Source organism: Prenolepis imparis, unplaced genomic scaffold, assembly GCF_030444845.1.
Source record: "Prenolepis imparis isolate NDT839.2.m4 unplaced genomic scaffold, iyPreImpa1.0 SCAF_4, whole genome shotgun sequence".
NCBI lineage: Eukaryota > Metazoa > Arthropoda > Insecta > Hymenoptera > Formicidae > Prenolepis > Prenolepis imparis.
In genome coordinates this window covers 441,136-457,597 of record NW_028141162.1, presented here as the reverse complement: position 1 = coordinate 457,597, position 16,462 = coordinate 441,136, and the positions used below count along the sequence as shown (strand labels likewise).

General features: G+C 33.7%; 2 protein-coding genes and 1 long non-coding RNA gene across 5 annotated transcripts; 2 read left to right on the top strand and 1 right to left on the bottom strand.

Annotated features, from left to right (window-relative positions):
• The first annotated feature begins 1,070 nt into the window (after positions 1-1,070).
• On the top strand, positions 1,071-11,638 carry LOC145934821 (uncharacterized). 2 transcript variants are annotated; one of them, XR_014425114.1, is made up of 6 exons: positions 1,071-1,594; positions 2,145-2,591; positions 3,081-3,347; positions 3,486-4,639; positions 8,581-8,653; positions 8,753-8,955. XR_014425114.1 is itself a non-coding variant. In XM_083035598.1 (6 exons), exons 3-6 carry the CDS (start codon positions 8,796-8,798, stop codon positions 11,273-11,275), a joined length of 1,257 nt encoding a protein of 418 aa, XP_082891724.1. In that variant the 5' UTR covers positions 3,601-4,639; positions 8,581-8,653; positions 8,753-8,795; the 3' UTR covers positions 11,276-11,638. The 2 variants fall into 2 exon arrangements, 1 of the variants encoding a protein (XP_082891724.1); XM_083035598.1 differs by lacking the exons at positions 1,071-1,594; positions 2,145-2,591; positions 3,081-3,347 and adding exons at positions 9,844-10,272; positions 10,722-10,976; positions 11,173-11,638 and having other exon boundaries at positions 3,601-4,639; positions 8,753-9,265.
• Positions 11,639-12,656: 1,018 nt separating this feature from the next.
• Positions 12,657-16,069, top strand: LOC145935534 (protein ABHD18). Of its 2 annotated transcripts, none has more exons than XM_083036988.1 (9): positions 12,657-13,110; positions 13,580-13,664; positions 13,753-13,935; positions 14,052-14,164; positions 14,280-14,418; positions 14,490-14,687; positions 14,789-15,083; positions 15,371-15,614; positions 15,700-16,069. In XM_083036988.1, exons 1-9 carry the CDS (start codon positions 13,019-13,021, stop codon positions 15,758-15,760), a joined length of 1,410 nt encoding a protein of 469 aa, XP_082893114.1. In that variant the 5' UTR covers positions 12,657-13,018; the 3' UTR covers positions 15,761-16,069. The 2 variants fall into 2 exon arrangements, with proteins under 2 accessions (XP_082893114.1, XP_082893113.1); XM_083036987.1 differs by having other exon boundaries at positions 12,660-13,110; positions 15,329-15,614; positions 15,700-16,068.
• On the bottom strand, positions 15,608-16,326 carry LOC145935539 (uncharacterized). The gene is made up of 2 exons (XR_014425245.1): positions 16,095-16,326; positions 15,608-15,924 (listed from the first exon to the last, which is right to left on the bottom strand). It is a non-coding gene; the product is annotated as an uncharacterized LOC145935539 (long non-coding RNA).
• Positions 16,327-16,462: the final 136 nt, after the last annotated feature.

Here is a 16,462-nt window from a genome sequence, read left to right as displayed (position 1 = left end):
TTCAACTTGAAACTTGAATGTTTTTGCTTTGCATTATTTGAATAATTCAATTATTCAAATCGCTCGAATTTTTTATCTGATTGTGAACCGTAAAGAAGCGCTGAGGGAAATTGAATGTTAAAAAGAAAAAAATAATACTAGGTTGAAGCAACTAAAAACCTTAAATATTTCCTTATTCTTATAAAAAAAAACCGCAATATGCAAAAATTTTTAATTATATCCATATGAAATATCGCGTGAATTTAGACACACATATATATATATATATATATATATATAGCTCGCTATATATATTAACATATATATAGCGTTATGATGATAATAATCGTTTATACATATTATATATACATATATATATGTTAATATATACACTCGTCAACAAAATTAACGCATATGTATTTTAAGTCAAAATTTCGCATAATTTCAAATAAGCATAACTCCGCTAAAAATGATCGGATTTGAAAAAATTTTTTTTCACTATCAAGCTTGAAGTCTCTACTTTAAAAACCATTCGTCAGATTTTTAATTTATCCTCCTCCCTCCTACGCTACTGCTTCAAAAGTAAGGACGTGTTTTGTCTATAAAAAATTGCGTACTTTGACGCACTCCACGGGGTAAAATAAATTTTTTTCGCAAATCTTATCATAACTATCGTAAAATGTGGACTTTTTACTACAAATGAAAAAAAAAAAAGCAAAGTTCGTACGATTTTTTTTCGCGGAGTTATTACATATGAAAGTTACCCATACATTTTTTCCATTGAGAACATTAGAGAACATTAAAAATCATAAAACTTTTATTTGAAACATATTTTCATATCTTTTATCGTTTCGATGGCTCAGAAATAAAAAAACCAATTTTTTTCAAGGGGGTGTTTCACCTCCTAAACGTCAAGAAACGCAGCTAAAAAAAATATGGGTCTAATATTTTTCAATACTTTACAACATCCGAAGTTCATTAAAATCGGTGAGGGAAACTTCTGACTGTTCCCTTGTTAAGAGGGAAAAGGAGTAGGGGCAGTTGATATTACTACGTAGTTACTGCGAGTCATTTTCAGTTGCATATGATATTGTAAAGTTGCGAGCCGCTATATTAAAAAGTTATTTTATAATATAATGACGAACATTAGTGATACAGTGGAAAATTCGGCTACTCTCAATTCTGGGGATAAAACAACGACAATTCAAGTAAACATCAGAAAAGAAAATTCGGATGAATACAAATTAGTGTTATTGTTAAAGAGTACATTCGATGAAAGATTGTTTCATAAAGATTTCGATACGTGGATAATAGAAGAACAATGCACCTGGATAAATAAGAATCTTTCAAAATTCTATCCAAATGTGCCGGAGACTTTGCTGAAATATGTACCAGCTTATTTTCGTCAACCCGATTTTGATCGGTCATCGCTGGAAGTGCCTGATTGGTTGGACATGAATAAGTATCGCAGAGGACAAAAATTTGTACGCGAGAATTATATCGCAATTATCCTTACCAATCTATTGGGGCTCATTCATGTGTATTCATTCAACGATGGTTTAAAACCGATTATTATAGGAGGACGAGGTCACACGCTAGATTTAGGATTCAAAAGGTGTTTTTTCTAAAACATAACGTCTATATAATTATTAAAATATTACTTAAAATGTTATATTCACGTTTTACGATAAGATAATATGTTTTATCTCGGACCATTTTGAATGATTTGCAAGATCTGAATGCAATAGATACGTTTCAAATAATATAATCATTTGCATATGAAATCCAAAAATATTTTTAAAATATATAAAAAATGTAATTTTATTAAATTTTATATTTTTTGTGATAATTATTCAACAAGTTAAATTGTAGATCATAGCATTTATTATCTTACAGCAAATTTATCTAAAAATGATATATTATTAGCATAGTAATTATATGCTCAAATTTGATATAACATTTTCTCGGCATGCGTATGTGTCAAAAGTACTATAATATACTTTTTATAATATATTACACACATGCGCATAATAAAATTAAATATATAATTATTAAAATTTTCTATACCAGTATACAAATAATCTTTGATATGATTTGTACAAATATTATAATATATAAAAATTATTAACTTATATTTTTTTGTAAATGCTTCACATAATCTCAAGATATCAATCGACTGCAAAACGGATAATGAGCTGGTATCACGGGGAACCGTGGGTTAAAGGGACGAGAGCCTACAAAGATATGCAAACTGCGCATAAGCTGCACTTAATGATGAGGAAAAAATTGTGTCAGATGGATAACGAGCAAATCGATGCTGTATCGAAAATCGCGGAACCATACTGTTCAGACCGTGAAATACTTCTCGAAGATTTTGCTATGGCATGTCCACCTGAAAAACTCCGACAACGGCCTTACATTATGATAAACGAATCGCCATATAGACCAAAGGGCATAAACAATATGGATTTGGCAACTGTACAAGCGGCTTTCGTAGGTCTGTTTTTGTGGAGACCTCAAGCTATTGGAGTACACAACGCGACTGACAAAGATATAGAAGCCTTTTGTCACATGTGGAGATGCTACGGATATTATCTTGGATTGGAAGACGAGTATGCAATAACATATAAAAATGCACATGATGTGTGTTCTATTAGTGACGACGCAAAACGAACTATTTATATATATATATGCACAGAGAGAATTTTCTCTTAGAATTTACCCTGAAAATCATGGTAATCGTGGGACAATATGGTATGGAAAGGTATGATATGGTATAAAAATAATAATATCTGTTACAATAAAATATAAAACATGTTTGATTAATTTTACTAAACTGTATAGTAAAATTAATCAAACATGTTTTATATTTTATTGTGATGGACATTATTATTTTTATTGTAATAAATATTAATCAGAAAAATTTTCATAAAATTCTTTCCATACCATATTATCCCACGATCACCATGATTTGCAGGATAAATTCTAAGAAAAAATTCTCTCAGTGTATATGTATATATATGTATTGCTTTCTAAATAAAATTAAAAATTTAATTTTTTTAAAACAATTTAAGAAACATAAATGTTATACAATTGCTCAGATACAACTTTTGCTGTGGCAGTTTCGAAGAAATAAAACAACGTACACGAGATTTTTATCAATATTGGGTAATGCCTAATTTCAAGAATGTTTCACCCGAATGGGAGCATATGACAAGATGTGTCATCGAACCAATGAATTTTTATCCTTATATATATATGCCTTATAAAACAATGGTATTAATTGCTTTAGACTTATTAGATCTAAACATGCCGCGTTTATATGCATCTCTCAGTTATTCAGAATGGATCGCTTATAAAATTTATAAGTGAGTACAATTTTTTTATCAGCAGAGAGAAAAAATAAAATTTTTAATACAATAGCAATTTGTTGATACAAATATTCATTATATTTGACTTTTGCAAATTATAAATTATGTTTTTATACACCACTTTAATGATTACAGATTTATACTTCAACACGCTTTGAAATTATCCATTATAAGAGATTTTTTTAACAAATTAGGGAGCTATGCATTTAATAAGAAAAAATTATAGCTCGGAAAAAGAAGCCAAACTTTAAGAAAAATAAAAAAACTGTTAGCGAATAAATCGGATAAATCTACTATAGTATCTAAATATATTAATATTTTATAAATAATGGGAAAAAAGCTCTGTCTTTCGCTTGTTATATGTTTGTTAAAACTTTAGTAACGTTTTTGTAATTGTGTCAATATATTGTGACGGGACACATTTTGGGTGTCCGTCACAAGGGCCGAAAGGCCCGGTCGGGAGGGTCCCTGAGACCTCTGCTCTCCTCCCGTGTAACGGAAGAGAGAGAGAGCGAGCGCGCAGGGCGCGGAATCGGACGCGATTCCGCTGCCATCAGTCCGCGTAATTTATAAATTAAGGTAAATAGTTAGCGATAAGAAGCGGCTGGAGGAAGTGAGACGAGATCCCATCCGGAGGAGGAGGCAAGACGGAGGGAGACGCCAGGACGAGAGGAGGCCGCATACAACAAGGAGCACGCCAGGTGAAACAAGACCGTAAATAATTAAATGAGTCCACAATAAAAGGAACCGACGCTGCCGCCCTTTTAAAAGAGACCTTCCATCCCACAGAAACCGAGGAGATCACACGGGGGAGGCCACTCCGAGAGCAACACGCCCCGGAGCCCCCATAAAGGAGCGACGGCGAGAGACCCGCTGCAGACCCCGCGCCGGGGACCGGATGCGATCCAAAATCGATCAAGGACTCGACGAGGAGGCCATCCGGAGCCCCGGAGAGCGGGAACGGGTCCGCTGTACGCTGCCGAGAAAAATCCCCCTCGGTGACCCGAGAGGAAAGAATACGGGGAGCAGCGAATTCGGGAAAACCCGCGCCGGCCGGAAAAACGACCGCGCGACGTCCCTGACACCCGGGAGCGTCATCCGTGGCCTTTGACAAGTCATCCGTCGGCGTGTCTCCTGCGAGTTTCTCTCTCGTCACTGTTCGGCGAGCGTACGCGGAGAGTAGAGGTCCTGGAGAGAGAAGCTCGAGAGCGTACCCCGAAGGACGAAAAGCGGAAGCGGAGAGATCCCGGTGGGACGGCGTCGTCAACCTCCAGCCGTATTGTAATAAGGTAGCCGGTTCGGACGTGTAAAGCAAGAAAAGACAGGCCACCGCGTATTTCGTTGCCGCCCCTCCGGGCGTTTTGTTGCGAGTATAACGAAAATTTACAGTATATCGACACGTGGCCTCGCGGTATTGCGACGCGTCCGAGCCTTTTCCTTTTGTGATTAGCATACTCTCTCTCATCTGAAATCGCCGACAGTCCGAGCTAGAGCGTAGAGTCCGTCACGAAAAACTTGGCGTTGCCGCGCGACATTCCGGTGAGCTCGTAATCGCACTTTAGGCATAAAGTTAATATTAAGGAATTAGATCAGCGTTATATTCGGACTAGCCAAGCCGAATTACTTACACGAATCTCTGTATATGCCCCCGGCGGAACCCTTCGGCGTGACGCCCCGGGTATTCTCTTTGTGTTCTTAATTATAGTTTTTTTTGTGGATCCACGGAATTCCACGAGCCGCGCGAGCCCCGCGTCCGCGGCATGTAATCGAATACGCTGCCGCTCGCATCGCGTAGTCGAGCGCGTCGTTCACCTTCATTATTGTTCGCGGAAAAATTGCTTGTCAATCCCTCGCCGGGAATTATCGTGGATCCAGCCCCTCGGTAAATTGCGTTACACAGAGGGCCCCGTATTACTTCTTGCAAAATTTTGACTGGGGTTCTCCCCAAACTATATTAAATTACTTTGTTTATTTTTTATCTCGAGCGTCCAGTTATTTTCGCTTCCTACACCGCGACCTCGAACCCCCTTTCCCTTAATCTGAGCTGCCGCGGAGAATTCCCGTCGTTATCTCTCGGGGAGTTACACGTCGATTCGAGACCCGTATCGGAATATTCGTGACTCCCGATTCGTTTATTGGAGCGGTGCGACAGATCGCGCCTGGCGCCCACGAGCCGTCGAAGGCCTTTTGAGAAAAAGTATTTTTTTTTTTGAGACTCCCGAGAGACAACGTCGAAGTGAGACCTTGGATCGGACGATCGACCCTTCTGGGTGTGATCGAGACTTCTCGCGATTAAATTACGAAAAATACAGGTCATAATATATACAATTAAAAAAAAGGAATTAAATATATAAGAAAAATAAAAAATAAAATATAATTGGAAAATAAAATCTTGTAAGAAACGTGATATGACAAACTGTGAATTCTTTATTCATATTTGAATATGCGAATAATAATGCATGATAATTCGTTGGTTGTGTAATTCATATACGCAACAATGTGTTTATACCTTTGGAATCAATCGTCATTAATAAGTAGCAGCTCGAAATTTTCCTCCTTCTCGAATAATTCAAATCATACAAGAGAACTTCAAGCTCAAATTTAAAGTTTTATATTTGTAAAATAAAATTAAAATTCTTTCGGACCATTTAAATTTAAAGATATATCTGAACAATTCAATCCTCACCTTACAAGATTAAATAATAAATCGAAATTTAACGATGTATTTTAATGGATCAAATAAAAAAGTTGATAATTTTTTTATTTGCAATAAATATAACCCTGTTTGCAATGAATATAACTCTTTTTCTTGACATATATCCGAATCTTTAGATAATAGGTATTGATTAAACAGTGTTCGATTGTTCGTAATATGCAAATTGTTTCAACTTGAAATTTGAATGTTATTACTTTGCATTTTTTATTTGAATAATTCAATTATTCAAATCGCTCGAATTTTTTGTCTGATTGTGAGCCGTAAAGAAGAGAGTGCTGAGGGAAATTAAATGTTAAAAAAAAATACTAGAGTGAATCAACTAAAAACTTAAAATTTTTTTTATCGCGTAATTTATTGAATATAAAAGATATACACTTACATCATTTTTCTATGTAGTCTTCACGGCGTGCGATGCACAAGTGTTCCAGCGCTTCGGAAGTGCATGAATACATCTAGAAAAATTTTTCTTTTACTTGAAATCGTAGCCACTCATGCACCATCTGCTTCACCTCTTCCTCGGATCTGAGACTTGTCTCCTATTGTCTCTTTAATTGTCTTTCACATCCACCGTATTCGCCAGACTTTGCTCTCAGTGATTTGCAATCAAAATGATTTTCACGTCTTTGGACTGCTCAAATAAGAGGCAAGTTTCAGAGGGTCGATTTTCAAAATGTAAAAAATGTGCGAATTTATTAAGTTTAGACTAATGAAATTATAAAAAATTTTCTATCAAATTTGCTCATTTTTATCATTTTCATTCAATTGTGTGATACAGAATCCACCCCCAGAGTTGCGTTCGAAAACACACTCGAACCACTTCGAGAGTGACTTTTTTTCCCTTCCTCGCGAGGTAGGGAAAAGAGGGTAGAGAGAGAGGAAATACACGCGTGTGATGTTTTCGAACGCAACCCGGGTCTGACAAAGAAGTGAAGCATCAGGTGGTGCATGAATGCCTACGCTCTCAGGTAAAAAATTTTTTCTAGAGATTTTCATGCACTTCTGAAGCGCTGGAACATTTGGATTGCACGACGCGACGTGGAGACTATGTACAAAAATAATGTATGTACCTTTTATATTCAATAACTTATGAGATAAAAAATATTTAAGGTTTTCTGTAGACTCATCTACATATATACTTACTTTAAACAAATATTCTCGTAATATCTTTATTGTTGCTATAATAAATTTTAGAAATATATATTACTAGTGCTTACTCTAATCTTGTAATAATTTGAAAGTTGAAAACACTAAAATATTCACAGTTAAAATGCTATCTCATTATTTAATAATAAATATATCATTATTTGTATTTTAATTATTTATATTTTAATAGAAGTTATATCGTTTTGATTTATCAATATACAATAAAATAATAAGATTGAAATAATTTCAGATAAATAAGAAATTTTTTCTTGTATAACCTGTTCTTTTTCTTTCCCTCTCTACTCTCTTTTTTTTTATGTGTTTATTATTATTTCTATTTCAGCCATTTATTGTCAATAAGCTTACGACAGTTATAAAGGCACGAATGTTTGTGTGTTTGTGTATATGTGTACATTCTTTTTTTATATTTAAATATTTTTTCAACTCAAAAATTAACGTATATATCACGCAGTAACAGTTGTAATTAAAATCAAAAAATGTTATTCTTTTTTAACTTTTGTTTAAAAACCGATTGCGTTTCTCATGTAGAAATGTCATATACAATTATGCTAACGTGCCGAAATAATGAAATAATATATTTTAATATGGAAGTAATAACATTTTAATATTTTATTTTATGATGCAATCAACGATAAGTCTATATACCATTTTAAAAGAAACAGACTAAATAAATAATAAAATATTATATAAACATACATATATTGTAAAGTCTAAATTAAAAAGACATTTGATGCTGAATCCGGAATGATGCATCATGCTGATGTATGCAATTCATTTCCCCGTAGTGCCCATCGGATAATGCTAATGTTGGCGGTAATTGAATACATAGGCAAAAATGAATAGGTAACTTTGATATGCTGTAACTTCGCGAAAAAAAATCGTACGGTATTTAATTTTTTTTAAAATTTGTAGAGAAAAGTCCACATTTTACGATAGTTATGATGATATTTACGAAAAAAATTTAGTACACTCCGTAGAGTTCGTCAAACTATGCAATTTTTTGAAAAAAAAACACGTCTCTCCTTTTAAAGGGATGGAGAAAGGGGGAGAGAATAAAATCAAAATTGAACGAAAGTTCCTTAAAGTAAAGACTTTACCCTTTAAAACAAAAGAAAAATTTTTGAAATACGACAATTTTTCGCGGAGATACGCTTATTTGAATTTATGCTACATTTTGATATTAATTACGTGTTGCGATAACTTTTTTGACGAGTATATATATATATATGTATAATATTCTTCGTACACAAAATAATAACATACAATAAATAAAGAAAATAAGGAAATAACATACAATTTTTTTTTAATTTTAATTATTTGGTATACTATAGTGAGATTATTTTTTATTAGAACAAGTTGGCTTGCCGGGAGTAATTATCATCAATCATCAAGTCATTAAAGAAAGGATATATAAAAGGTGGAAGTAAGTCACATTTATTGTCAGTTTTAAATAGAACAGGCACAATCAGATATTATGAATAACGATAACGAATCGGATAACGCAAAATTAAAAAATATTCAGAATATTACGAATGGAACTGTAGCAAAGCCTAGAAATTGGAAGAATGATGATATCGACAACAATGGTGTGGAGTGTGGACGATGAAACTAAACGCTATGAACTTGAAGAGGCGAAGAACGCCGTTAAATACATCGAACATTTTGTAAAGAATATGAAACAGATCGTTGATCGAAATCCTGCGAAACCGAAGAATTATGATGAGTGGATGAATGAAGAACGATATAAACATATAACTGAAAACATAATAACTTATCTTCCAAATCTACCAAATTCTTTACATTTCTTCATATCAGCAGCGTTATATCGCGGAGATTGCGGTCGAAGTTTAACAGACAGACCATCTTGGTTGGACATGGATAAATTCCGGAGAGGACAAAAATTTGCACGAGATTATATTTTCACGATTATGTTTTCCAACATACTATCGCTCTTCGAAATATTCGCCTTCACGGACGGTCTCAAACCGATGATTCTCAGTCAACAATCTCATACGCCGTACTTAGCTTTTAAGAGGTAAGTACATAAAATTGCGATGATTTCTCGATAAGAAGGACTGTACGAGTATTATTGGCGAATCAAATGATTTGCAAAAGTATTATATGTATATATAATGCAAAAATAATAAAAAATCTAGCGTATATTGATGAACGACATACTTGTATTTATTGTATAAAAATCATTCTAATGTTTACATCATGAAAATAATATGTGCAATGCAAATAATTTGCTACGTTGTAAAAAAAACAAAATTAATCTTGTAAAATATTTTACACGAATAAACAGATATCTATTGACATCAAGAGACTAAATAGATTTTCACTTGGATATATGTCAAGACAATATTTCTATTGATCTCCCTAAATACGATCTATCGCCCTCGTTAATATACGCTAGATTTTTTTACTATTTACATTATAATATTCTGTATAGCGTTTATAGCTCTTGCAACCTGTTTATATATATGCTATACATGCATATCTCGACAAGATTTTGTTCAATTTCGATGATACGCAAAACACTAAATCAAATGTTACGTTTGATATATGTATATTCGATCAATTGCGAGAATTGAGCTTTTATTTGTATTAAAGATACTTATCCACGATTCGTCGTCTAACAAATTGGATGATGGAAGATCTTTGGAATGAGGGCACGCAGGCTCACAAGGACATTAAAGTCGTACGTAAAATGCATCGTGCGATACGATTGAAACTTTGCGAGCGCGATTACGATGAGATCGATGAGGCCACTAAGATTCAGGAACCGTGGTGTCCGGATAGAAAAATAATTCTAAACGACTTTTCCTCCTGCCCGTTTCCGACAGTAGAGAACGGCTGTCTTCATCTGATAATCAGACCCAAAGGATTGAATCAAGCTGATATGAGCGCCACGCAATTCGCTTTTATGGGAATGATCGTACTTTACCCAGAAAAATTGGGCATTCACGCCTCCGACGAGGATATAACAGCCTTCTGCCATGTATGGAGAAGTATTGGATACGTTCTCGGTATCCAGGATGAGTAAGTATAGGGCGTACACAAAAAGTGTTGAAGCCCTTTAATTTTACGAAAACTATTTTCAAAAAAAATATTTCAGACAAAAGTTGTAGAGTTTAAAAAGGTCTGAAACTTTTTTTTCGGAAATATATAGCTTTCGTAAAATTAAGGAGTTTTACCACTTTTTATCACGCGTCAAAGCTGCATAAGATAACGTCGTAAGATAACGAAAAATCGTTCATTAAATGAAAAAAATTCTCTATTTTTCGTTTCACGTATTTTATATATAAAATAAATTTACGATATATTTTTACATTTTTCAAAAATTAATTTTATTCAACGCACATCTGCATCTCTGTGATTTATTTCTCGATTTTTATTTATTATATTAATATATAATTTCTTCGTCACTTTGAGATGTTATCATTTTTCATCCTTCTAAATTCTTATATTCGACGAAAATAAACTTCTAGGTATAATTTTTGTCACGGCAGTCTGGAAGAGATTAGACAACGAGCGCGAGACTTCATTAAAGTTTGGGTGAAACCCTATTTGCGGCAAATAACGCCCGAATGGGAACACATGTTGAGATGCATCTTGAGTTTGTACGATGAAGGTAACATGTTCAAGCAATCATTACTGTTTGTCACCGATTTACTAGACATCGATATGCCACATTTGCGAAGCACGCTAACATTTTCTCAACGATTACAATACGTGTTATATCGGTAAATATAAAGTGTATATGCATTCTCTGATATATATCTATTAGAATTCCTAAAGCTGGTGACGACTTTGTCGGCCAGACAATCAAAATATAGTAATTACTCGAAATTTATTTAGTATATACAGCTTTTGATTAAACTTGCACCTCTATTACAATATTAGTCTTTATAGTATAATGATCATTTTTTATAATTTCAGCTTCATATTTCGTTATGCCTTCAAAATACGATTTATACGACAATTATTCAACAAAATAATTTTTCATATTCTCGATAAAACAACTAAAATTAGTTCTGAATAGTGGGAAAGTCTCAGGAAAATATCTGAACGAAAAGTTTATGTTTCATTCCTAAAAGAAGAATGTAAGGCAGACTCGAATGAGAATTAAGTAAATATTAGAAACTCTTTATGGTTCTCTCCTTCGCATACATAGATATACGATTATTATCATTTTCATAAGTGGATGCAATTTAACAATGCACAAACATGCATATATATATGTATGTATAATATTGCTTGTGCCAAGATATAGTATTGTAAAAATAAGAAATAAAGCTGTTTAAAATTGTCGCCAGTTGATATAGCCTTTAGACTATATTTGGCCGATGAATATATTACAATATTGATAAAATAAAAAATAAAAGGTTAATTAAATAAATGAAAAATATGTTGGGAAAAAAATATTGTAAAAAATATTTTCTTTCTTTCGATGATGGAATCGTTCTCTCTTCCTTTATGGTTATATCGTATGTTGCAACGAAAAGATTGATTGAATTCGATCGAGAATTAATTTAATTAAGTAAGCGCTCAAACGTCGCGCGACATTTATAAAATGATAATCGAAAAATATATATGTATATATATCTATCCCCCTCGAGATAAAAAAAATAATAACATTAACCCTTTAACAGTGTACAGAAAAAAATGTTTCTGTGCCATAAGTGTTGACAAAAATTTTTTTCAATTTTTATAAAAAATATTCCTTGGGGGTTTTTGGGGTCGCTGAATCCAAATTTCATATCAAAATTCTCATTCATCAATTTTCAAAATTCATGACAACCATATTGGATCTGCCATTTTCAATTTGATGATTATAATATTGAATTTGAATTCAGTGGCCCCAAAAACCCAGAATGTTACCTAAAAACCAATTTTATTTTCAATCGGATGTTTTTTTATATTTCTGGCGGCCATATTGGATCAACTGTTCAAAATTTTGCAATTTTAACTTCAGATTTGGATTCAGCGACCCAAAAAATCCCTACACACCAAGTTTTATTGAAATCGCAATGTTTGAAATTGGTCTTTATCGAATTTTTTTATGACGACGCTTATAAGCGTCAGACACACTGGTGGTCACTAAAATTTTTGCGCATATAGGCGTCAGACACTGGTAAGGGGTTAATATTAATAATCTCTCTCTCTCGTGCGCACACACTGAAAACGTGACAAAGCGGCATTTTTCATGTATTTATTTTTATTAATTCCGAAATTCATTTTATTAATTTTTACTTATTTTTTATTTATTTTACCAATTCTTCTTGTATCTATTTTATTAATAAGTGAAACGGATGCTGTTGGCACGTTTTCTCCGCGCACAAGACAAGAGTCCATACCGTGAATTTTATTTGTACTTACGCGCGCGAGATGCGTGGCTGCGGCTGCGTGGCCTTGAAACTTGAAATCAATCGTTTGCCCTGATTTGAGCTGCTTATCGCCTGATGGTCCATTCGTCTCTTGATTGGTCTTTGCACGCAAAATCTATAATCGTACACCGCGATGTCCGTGAAATACCCGCGCACTAACTCGAGCACTAATCACTATAATTACCGTTGCACTAATTACTAATTGCGTAAAAGCCTTCACGTCAGGTCAACGCCAAAACGAACGGACGAGAGGGAGAAAGATGTGCGAATGAAAACATCTGTTGCGCGACGCGCGACCCTTGGACTCTCCACGTACGAGATGCAGAAAGATATCGGATCTCGTATGTCGACGATGTAGTAAAACGAATAACGTACCGGATTAATTTGTTTTTATCGCGATGCCTCCGAGTCGTCTGGACGCCGTTTACAGGAGTATACTGCTCACCAAGTTCTTCACGAAGGGCTGGGGCAACCCTCAAAATCTAAAAAGGTAAGTGGCTAACCTGATTCTAATCCAACCTAATTTCGCATCACTTGTTGATAACTTCACGCCTTCAATTAATCACGAATATACATTTTAAATCATTCTTCGATAATAATACAATGATAAGTGGATGCGCGACAATGCAATACATTTTAATACATGGCTTATAATTATTATTCTAAGGTTATGTTTCATATTTATCACACGTACATTCGACAAAAAGTATTTTACAATATTTTTCTATCAATTCTACAATCATAAGTTTAATTGTTTAAATTAATATATGTATAATTAATGCAAGAAAATTACCATCCAATCGTTATATGTAAAATAAACACAACAGTGGAGTATACGGTAAATAAATAATATAAGACATTGAAATAATAATTATACATCATTGCATGGATGAAATAATTTTTTTTTACATGTCATTATTTGCAATGCACAATATCTAAATGTGACAATTTTGTTTCAGAATTTTTGAATTCAGGAAAGTCATTGCGAATCGAGAAGCATGCTACAATATGATACCACTCGACTATCCAATAGAGATAACAAAAGTATTTGTCGCTTTTCTAGTAATACAAATTTTATAATTATCAAAAGAATCATAATATATATTGTGTTTTTCTTTGTTCTATATAACAGGATGAAGTATGGTCGGATTGTCATATAATTGAAGGTCATTTTGAATCACCTTTTGAAAAACATCTCCCAGGGATAATGCCGGATAAGACCAAAATGGCTTACTTTCAAGTGATTTTACCAACCAAATGGAGTTCTCATAAAATAAAGCCAATTTGTTTACATCTGGCAGGAACAGGAGATCATGTAAATATTATAATTATAAATTACATCTTTTCTTATTGTATCAATTTTTTTTTGTCAAATGAATACAATATTCTATATTCTTAGCAAAATATTTATATATTTTACTTATTAACTAGTTTTTTTGGCGACGTAGAAATCTTATCGCTAAACCACTACTCAAGGAATCTGGAATAGCGTCAATATTGTTGGAAAATCCATTTTATGGTCTGAGAAAACCGCAAAATCAAATGTAAGAATTCTTAATTGAAAGTTTGTACGTATAAAATCCTTGATTGATAGGTTTGTCGATGTAACATCATGCAATTGCAGCTAAGATTTTTCTTAATGTATAATCTTTTTTTTAGACGTTCCAGTTTGAATAATGTATGTGATATTTTCATTATGGGAGGCTGCCTGATAATGGAATCAATTGTTTTGTTAAATTGGTGCGAACAGCAAGGATTAGGTCCATTAGGTCTCACTGGATTGTCAATGGGTGGACATGTTAGTTTTTAATCTGATAAAATTATACTTTTTATACTGTAATGCCTCTAAATATATCGTTCTTTTTGCAGATGGCTTCTTTAGCAGCTACAAATTGGCCGAAACCGATATCGTTGGTACCTTGCTTATCATGGTCAACTGCTTCGCCTGTATTTACAGAGGGTGTGATGAGTGCATCGATAAATTGGACACTTTTGGAAACACAATATTTTTCAGATAAGATATATCAGAATGATCTCGCAAAAATGGTGAAAATTATTGATCAAGATGTAAATATATGATTATTGTGTTTTGTGTATTATATCTACCTACTTATATTGGCACAACAAAATTTCTCTTTTATCACTTACTTTTATTAAATATTTTTTAGGATGCTTTCTTGGCTGGCCAACATTTTGCAAAGCATTATCCCGCAAGCATGGAGAGAGTCGATAAGTTAAAACAAGAATCTAACGAAAGCTATAAAGACAATAGTACTGTAGGCGATACGAAAAATGATACAAATTCTATTAGTAATAATAGCGACAATAATACTTCTGCCAAATGTGAATCTAAAAATGCGAGCAATCAATTGCAGATTGCGGAAGAAAAGGCAGCTGCCAAAATATTCCCGTTAAATTTGATTTCCAATAAATTTAAACCAAAGGATCCCAATGCTCTCAAAGGTAAATCAATAATAATTAATTTGCATAGTTTTGTATATACAAATGTACTTATTAATTTGTCATACTTTGTGAAAAAAAAGTAGTAGAAAATCACAAAAAATGATCTTAGTTTCCATTTTCTATTGATAAAATTGAAGCAGTTTGAATGTTTGTTCAAATGTGTTTATTCTTATCTATCATCTTGGTGTTTGGTCATCCTAGGCAGCATGTAAGCATGGTTTTATGAGATTTGTTCTTCCCCCCAGGAGTTTGCTTATTGCCAGTGTCGAAGCATCCACTGTTTTCAGACAACAAGTGGCGCGAACACGAAGCATTGCAATTTATGCGCGGTTTAATGGACGAATGTACGCATTTGAAAAATTTCGAGACGCCTGTCGACACTGAATTGATTATTACTGTTTGCGCCCGAAACGATGCTTATGTACCACGAGATCATTGCATGAGCCTCGAAAAGATATGGCCAGGAGCTGAAATTCGTTACATCGATGCTGGCCACGTTAGTGCCTATCTTCTTCACCAGAAAGTCTTTAGGTATTTTTTATTAATTTTTCATAATTTCCTACACTTTTTATTTCGCTCCCATTGAATACATGTTGGCATATGTATTTTGTTTAAGATCCACGATAGCTGAATCAATCCAACGATCTTTGAAGAAGTATCCCATCGAGATAAGTTGATGACTTTGCAACATTAATCAATCCACATTGTTTTAGAGGATTGTGTTAGTTTAACTAGGAATATTTTTCCGAATTTTGTGACTGAAATCGTCTACTTTTAAGGACCACCATATGCACACACGTAAACTATTTTTGGATAACTGCAGATAAGTCACAGTCTGTAACTAAAAGTACAATTATTTCAGTCAATTTAATCGATATAATTGATGTTATTGTCGTTAGATTACATCGAAAAAGACAATATGTGCCTATATATGAAATACAACACGTAGTATAGCAGATACATTTTTTGTGTAACTAATTGTATGTTTATATACACATAGTTTTATAGTACATTGGGTAATTATTCAGTTTAGCTGCCTCACGAGATATATCAATAAATTTGCACTCATTCGACGCGTTTTTGCTTAAAATGAAAGAATCTGGCAGAAAAAAGCGTCGCTCTTCCCCGCAAAGCGAAATATTAACAGTTAAAGTTGACTACTTTTGGGTTAGGAAATCTGTCATATCAATCACACACACACGGGGGGTGCAAGGGGGCTTCGGCCCCCCCGTGTGTGTGTGGTGTGTAAGACTTCTACCATGGAGGTAAGAAATAACAGGAGGGAGTGTAAAGCCTTTTAAGTAGGTGGGGTAACAACACCAAATGTGATTGGTTGGCCACAGTAATATGGCGTTTTGTATTTTTTTTCATCTTATCTA